At 42.9% G+C, this 7972-nt stretch overlaps 1 protein-coding gene across 1 annotated transcript in view; it reads left to right on the top strand.

Annotated features, from left to right (window-relative positions):
- The first annotated feature begins 561 nt into the window (after nt 1-561).
- The window catches only part of LHFPL6 (LHFPL tetraspan subfamily member 6), a 293295-nt gene continuing 285884 nt past the window's right edge, over nt 562-7972 (top strand). The window contains exons 1-2 of the mRNA XM_036743017.1: nt 562-917; nt 2336-2929. Of these exons, the coding sequence (XP_036598912.1) occupies nt 2545-2929 (385 nt within the window). The 5' untranslated portion in view covers nt 562-917; nt 2336-2544. The remainder of the gene's footprint in view (nt 918-2335; nt 2930-7972) is intronic.

Genomic DNA, 7972 nt, shown 5'->3' with positions numbered 1-7972 from the left:
GTCAGCAGGCAATTCGCCTCGTAAAGACAAGACATTCCACCCTTAGCCCGGAACTTTGAGGCGCTGCCTTTTGGGAGCATCCCCTAAGGGGGGGGGGGCAAGGATACCAGACATACAGGTAAAGAAGAAGAGGCGATGAGGGAGTGTCTTCATTTAACATCTTAAGGTGGCCACAAGAAAGCAACCAACTTTCCCGGTTTTCGGTCTTCGTCTTCTGGTCCGTTCCCGTCTTCTGGCATATACCCCTTCCCCCATGTCCCACCACTACTTAGTAAAGACGCTACGTGGGGGTGGGGGGTACGGGAAGATTACTAGACTCGTTATTCCCCAGTTGAAAGGCGCTCCCATTTGAGAGAGGGTTTGAAAGCCCACTCCCTGCCTCTTGCACCCGCACCCGCACCCCCACCCCCAAATCCTGCAAACAGTCCTCCCAGCTCTCCAGGAATGTCCTCATCCGCCCGCCTCAGTTCGCGCTCTGTCTGCGGCGGGGTCCCACGGGGTGCAAGGGGGAGGGGAGAAGAGTGAGGGGAGGGCTGGGGAGGAGAGGGGAGGAGGCTGGCTGTGCGTGCCTTGCCTGCCAAAGGGAGATCTGTTCATCTGCGTGTGATCCCGGCCGCCCCGGCGCGTCCACTTCCCTCCTTCGCTGGGGCTCAGCTTAGCGGCGGTGGCGGCGGCAGCAGCAGAAGCAGGAGTTTGCAATATCTCTGCTCCTTCCCCTCTGGAAAACCTGTCCACCCGGCGCGCCCTTGCCTCCCACAGGATTCTAGCTTTCTAAAGTCAGCCTCCCAGTCTTTGGCCGGGAGGCAGAAGAGAAGGCTGGGGCGTCTTTTTCGTGGATGTTACTGCTCGGGAAAGGCAGCAAGTTGCATGTGCGTCCGGGACCGGGAAGGAAAGGAGCCAGCCGCCTCACAAACCATGTAAGTGCAGCGCACCGAGGTCCGGCGGGCGGAGCCGGACCGGGATAGGGATGCGGGGTAGAGAGGAGACCTCTTTCTCCCCTGGCCACTGGGAGCTCTTCTGCTCTGGGGTTCAGGGACCCGAGCAGCTTTGCTCTCCAGTTGTCCTCCCTCCTGGCTTGGTCTAATTTCAGTGTCTGCCCCCGGGAGGTGCTGCTTCCCATCCTTCCTTCCCCACTCCCTGCCTCCCTCCCTGGGGCAGGGCGGGGCGGAGGTTGGGGAGAGCAAGCAAAGACTCTCCAAATCTTAGGAAAGGAGGCTTTGTGCGTCTTTAAGCTGGGGTGTCCCCGGTCGTGGGTGCGTGAGGATGGTTCCTAATCTCCAGCTGTAGATGAGGGGCCCTTTGAGTCTGCGGGTTTCATCCTTCTTTAGCTCTGCTCTGACCTGTACAGCTCACGCCGGCTAACTCCAGAGTGATCTGCCGCTGACAGGAGTGAGGAAAGGAGCCAGAGATCCCCTTTCCAATGACAGCCAAGGCTGAGGTGGGGTGAGAGAGCCCAGCCTAAGGCACCCTCCTGGGCAGCCAAAAAAAGCCTGACTGGGTACTTAAGTAATGGAGCGAGAGCGGCTGGGCTAGACCGGATTTCTTTCCTAATCTCACTCCTTTGTGGAAAGTTTTGGGGAGTCAGAAACCTAGAGAGGCAGAGGAGAAGGGACGGAGAAGGATACTCAGATTCTCTCAGTGATCCTCCGTGAAGGGAATGGAGAGCTTGTTTTATTTTTCTGGTTGAAAGTTGACACACTGAATTGGGTTGGGCAAGTAGGTTTCATTGAGATTATCCACACACATAGACTTGCTTTCATTTTCAATGGAAGAAAGTCATTGCTAAGACTAGAGGAATGACCAGATGCTCCACTTTTTGTGTCTGTGTGGGTGTGTGAAGGGGAGGGAGCCCAGCTTTAGGTGTCTACTGTACACAGACAGTGAGCTAATATACTTCTAAGGGTACTCAGATAAAGACTGTACCTGCTCTCAGAATGAATTTGGAGGTAATAACATGGGAAAACCATGTTGGAAACAAGCAATGTTTGGAGGCTCTGAACTAAGAGAGTAAACAATCAATAGTGTGGCTCATTTTATTTTAAAACCCTGTAAGTTTATTGTTAGTGAATTTCTGTATTAATTTTAGTGTCAGTACGTGAAGTGAATTCACCAACTTGGCAAATAGATGGCATGTATTTCTTTAAGTGAATAGCTGTCAGTAATTATTTGGCCCAGACTGTGGGAGGACAGAGCCAGGCACACTCAACTGGGGTTATAATGAAAATCACTTAGGAAATGTTGGAACTTTCTAGAATTTCAAACTGGGTCAACTGAGTTGGTGTGGTCACATTTCTCAATACTTTTAACTTTATTTCCTCTACTGTTCTTTCAACAGGGACTATTATCCTTACTACAGAAGAAAAGAAGTTGATGGCCAGTAGGATTCAAGATTGCCTCATTCAAGAAATTTTCCAAAGCTAAAAAATTAAGGCTTCCTGTGAGTCTTCCTTTGACGTATCAATACTCTCCTTCATTCTCAGGAACAACTTAGTTCTGGTCTTTTGTGGGTCTTCATTGCCATATCTAGTGCTTTTGGATGAGATCATGGCATCTAGCCTAACGTGCACAGGTGTGATCTGGGCGCTGCTCTCCTTTCTCTGCGCTGCCGCTTCCTGTGTAGGATTCTTCATGCCTTATTGGCTTTTGGGATCGCAAATGGGGAAACCAGTGTCCTTTGGCACTTTCCGGAGATGCTCATACCCAGTGCATGATGAGAATCGCCAGACCATGGTGATGGTGGAGGAATGTGGGCGCTATGCCTCGTTTCAAGGTATCCCCAGTGCAGAATGGAGGATCTGTACCGTGGTGACCGGGCTGGGCTGTGGTCTTCTTCTTCTGGTGGCATTGACTGCTCTCATGGGTTGCTGTGTGTCTGAGCTCATCTCAAGAACAGTGGGCAGGGTGGCAGGAGGAATTCAGTTCCTAGGGGGTAAGTGACCACTTTCTTTTTTTGTAATTTTCAGGTTTGTTCTTATAATCTCTATTTCAATGTGTGGCTGCTTTTCCAGTTGGGTCCCTATCATTCTTGTTTGGACACCACTTAACAGTTACATAGACTATGTAATGTTGTGCCTCTAATGGTAGGACAGAATTAAAGGAACTCTCTGGAATTATTCTACATTGCTCTATAGGAGCACTTATGTCTCACATATCCATGGAAGTACGATGCATCACTGGCCTTTCAAATTCACATGTAGGGGATGACAGTACTGGATTAGATTGGAAACATAGCAGGAAGATAGAATTTATATTCCCAGTCATCATCTCGCCATGATTTTACAGTGAGATTTCATATGGAAATGGAAAGGGTCTTTGAGGTCTGTGCTGTTTGCATTACCCTATGATATTTTTTGTTGGTGATGAAATTTGGGGATAACTAAAAAAAACTAGGTCTTACATTGTATGTCTAAATAAATGGTATATTTTGGGAAGGGGACTTGTGACTTCATTACTTATAGGGAGTTCTTAGTGAAGTACTTCTACAATGTAGATTGGCCCTTTTTTTTCTTTTTCTTTTTTTCTCTTGTTTTGCAACTTACACTCTAGTGAATTGGCTGGAAACACTGAGAGGTTAAATCTTTTTCCTGGAGTCACATAGCCAGTATTATGTGTTAGAATGAGAATGGAACTCAGGTTTTCCAGACTCCAAGGTCAGCTCTCTACTCACTATGCTAATGGAAGCAGTTTAATCACACAGCCTTAATGACTTTGTCAGAGCTACAAGTCTGACCACTGGAAAGAAGAATTGATGTTAGTTAGAGGGTTGATTATAGCTTTAGGATTTTACCTGTTCTTGAAGACCTTGCCATAGACAAAGGAGAATATTCGTGGAAATGATGTTTGATTTCTCCCAGACTGGACATTTCTATCGATAAAGACCAGAAAAAGCTTCCTTCTGCAAGTTTTGGTTTGCTTCCTCTGATCATATAGTCTTAATTGTACATTGTATGTTTTTCCATTGAGTTTTTCACCTCTGTTCTTCAAGCTGACTGACTGAATCTGTCAGATCTGGAGTCTACTGTGGAAATATGGCATTGATAGGTACAGCAGGAAACTGGGGAGAATGGAAAATCCCTCAAAGCATATTTGTAACTTTGTCGTGAAGGAAAAGTGAATTCCTAAGTTCTGGTGTGAGTTACTGAGAGGATCCAGAAAAGGGAAGCCAAGAATGTTTATCCCTTGAGTCCTCTTTCAGAATAGCCAGTCGGGTTATCTGGTGTGGGACTGCCCAGTAGTGTTTAGAGAAAGGGTGGAGTTCTTCTTCATGGTCTGGAAGGAACAGTACCATAGAAAAACAAATGTATTATGAAACAAATGGAAGTTTTAAATGTGGCATTTTCCATTCTTCTAGTTTTTATGCTAGTTTCTGATTTTCCTCTGTTGGGTGATGAGGGAACACAGGCAAATGGTAAACTGTTGTTTCTTTCATCTTTTCAAGATTCAACTTAACATTTGAACAAAGAGTGAGCTCCTTTGTAATTGGAACATGGCTAAACAAAGTTGTTTCAGAGAGTAGAGATAAAAGTATTGATTCTTAAAGATTGTTTATGAATGCCATGTTTTTGGAGAACAGGAATAATTGGTAATTCATTATTTTTTTTCCACTCATAAACTTAGATTGATTTTGGCAGTTTACCTGGGTAAAGAATCATGACTAGGTAGTTTTTACTTTGCTTTTTTACAGTAAGTATTGCTTTCTGTTTCTCCTTCATTAGTGCAGAGACTGTTACTCTTCCTGGCAGTACAGGAAATTGCTTACAAAGAGAAATCAGTTTTCATTGATTATCTTTAAATGTATACAACTATGAAAGGCAGTGGTAGGTGAATCTAACCCATGAAATGCTCACATACTTACCCCTCCTTAAAACATGACAAGACAAACATTACCATTTACAGAAAACACGAGAAAGAAATCTATTGCAAACCTTTCTTTTAAAAATGCTATATTTTTCTTTAGTGATTACTTTTCGTTTGACTCAGATTCTGGTTAGAGTGACTTAGCTGAAGGAGTAATTTGCCCTAAAGAGTTGATTTTCCTGTAATAGAGCTACCCCTGAAGATGCAATCTGTATTATAGTTCTTATGATGGTTCTGAATCCAATCCTGAGAATATATGAGCGTTATTCTGATTCTATCCTCTTGAGGGCACAAGTAAGTAGACCTAGGGTTGTCATTGATAACAGTAACTTCAGCCTTTCTACTTTAAAAAAAATTCTGAAATATAATAAAAATGATATAGTTGTTCTTTATAGAGCGATCATCACAATATTCTCCTAAAATGAGAGACCTAGCAAAAAGACTATTTAAAAAGACTTCAGCCTATTGTTTCCTAATTATTGAGTCTTTCTATTCAGGACTAATGTGAGTGATTTCATTTCATGAATATGGAAAACAGATGGGAGAGTAAGGGGATGGGGGAGAGAAGGACCTGAAGGAGAGGTTTATGAAGACTGTGCCCCATGCTAAACTAACATTATTAAAACCTGTGGATGTAAAGCTTTGGGGATGCAGTCTATTCAGGGAGTGCAATGCTGAAAGCAGATTTTCTTATTAAACTGGCTTGCCCAGAAGGGTCGTGTTTACCTAGAGTTAGGTAAACCCAAGATTTACTTAGACAGCAGGAAGCAAGCGAATTTCACAAGACAAAACCATTTCTGCTTAACAACTCTGCCTGCTGTGTAGAGACTTGGCCCAGATGGTGTAATGTCAGGGAGTCAAACCTCTACAGAAGTGAGAATAAGATAAAGGACAAAACTTCAGCCTAAAATCAGAATTGTCCTGCTTTGGGAGGTTAAAGGTTAAAATAGAATTTTTGGAGCCAGAATAAATGCATTGAAATTTGCCACCTGTTAAAGCAGAAACTTTTCTTGTGGTCACTAGCATGTGAGCCTTAAGTACTTTTTTCCTGCCACAGAAAACTTTTTAAAAAATCACTATGGAAGCTGAATACAATAGTCTATATTTATAAAGTGCTTACTATGTGCCAGACACTGCCCTAAATGCTTTACAATTATTATATCATATGATCCTCCGGGCAACCTTGGGAGGTAGGTGCTATTATTCTCCCCATTTTACTAATGAGGAAATTAAGGCAAATGAGGTAAGCAAGTAGCCCAAGGTTCCACAGCTAGTAAATATCTTTGGCTGAATTTGAACTCAGGTCTTCCTGACTCCAGGCCCAGTGCTCTATCCATTGAACCAAGTATCGTGAACGCTAGAATGAGAGATTTTAAAAGGCAAAAAGACCAGTGCGTAGAAGACTTATTTTTTGTGGAAAAGCTGACATGTACACAATTTAGTAATGATGCTGTGAGATAGTTGGATTTAATTCCCTTTTTTCTCCTTTTGCTTTCTATGGGGCATACGACTGTGCAGTTTCAAATAATGGTACATGCAGAAAGTGCTTCACTTAAGTTTTCATTAAGAAGAAGTTTCTTGATGACACATTGGATTGCTTCATTTGTGTGGAATAAAGCCTCATTCCTCCACTTAGTTTCCTCTTAATTTTATGCAGAAAAGATGCCAAATGTAAATAATGTTTTGAGGAACTGAGGCCAGTGAAACTGATTAAAGTACTCTGCAAAGAGGTTAAAGTGACTAGTGTGTCTTGTTGAAATTTTGGCATCTGAGGAGTGAAGAGGTCGAAATCTAAATTTGGAGTCAGGGGAGTGAAGGAAATCATGGTACAGTGATGGGAAGCATGGTGAATCTACCATATGTATCACCTAGCTGTGTTTTTGTTAATACAACATTATGATTTAGCCACTTAGACATGAAACACATTATGACTGGATTGGTTAAGAAACAACCAGTTAAGCAGAAGATGATTTCTGGGCTAGATGATACATTGCTTGGTTTTTGAGGTTACCCAGAACCCAGTGAGAACATCTGCTCAAACCTTAGTAAAGGGTGGTCCAAAACAACATCATAAACTCTGTTTATCTTGTTCCAAGTGACCAGGATGCATTGTAGGTGCCCATGTTGGCGGCTCCTTCACATTCAACTCTCCTTACCATTTTACGTCTGTATTCTGCCCCATGATCAAAACTTAGTGGTCTAGGGTATTACTTCATTAAAATTCTGTTCTTTATTAAATGAACAGTGACATGATTAATCAATATCAGGATGTTAGTTGAGACGGTGTAGTATAGTGACTAGAAGGCTGGCCTTGATTTTGGGAGTTCTGAGTTCAAGCCCTGCCTCCAGGAAGATTTATATTCAAATCCTACCTTCGCCACTTATTAACTGTGTAACTTTGGCCAAGGCACTTAACCCCTTTCAGCTTACCTCAGGGAGTTATTGTGGGGATCAGAAAGATACCATGTGCAAAATGCTTTATAAACCCTAAAGCACTATATAAATTAAATTAAATAAATGCTATTATCATCATTAATATTAACGTGAGCTGGTCACTGAATCCTTCCATACTCCAAGCAAGCTATTTAATTTCCCATACTGTAGGTACCTCTCTAAAACTAAATTACAAGGGAGTTATGGTTCTCCATGGATAGAGGGGGTGCCCCTACGTTGAGAATTCACCACACCAATGAAATCACAGGTCCAGACCACAGATAAGTATTAAAAAAACCTATCACATGTAGTTGCCTCTGGATAATCCAGGTGAATTGTATCAGTAGCCATTTGGAAATAATGCCTCAATTTAGGGACCAGCATAGTGTCTGCACATCAGTTGGAAGGCTTGGGGTCAGATTTTGACTCTATCACTTGTGTGACTTTGGTCAAATTACTAAAATTTCCTAGGTCTCAATTTTGACCTCTGTAAAATGAGTGGGTTTGGACTAGATTACCTTTATGGGATCTTCCAGCTAGAAAATCTGTGATCTGAGATGACAGATACTTCATAAATATGTGTTCAGTTGAATTATTGTAAATGGTGGGAGTTAGAGGCATTAAACATGCTAGTAACTCGGCAGTAGGCAGAGATTTTCCAGTGCCTCTCAAGTCACACTGT

The sequence above is a fragment of the Trichosurus vulpecula genome, chromosome 2, assembly GCF_011100635.1.
Source record: "Trichosurus vulpecula isolate mTriVul1 chromosome 2, mTriVul1.pri, whole genome shotgun sequence".
In the NCBI taxonomy this organism is placed as follows: Eukaryota; Metazoa; Chordata; class Mammalia; order Diprotodontia; family Phalangeridae; genus Trichosurus; species Trichosurus vulpecula.
Note: the sequence above shows the minus strand (reverse complement) of the source record. Positions and strands in the feature narration are given on the sequence as shown.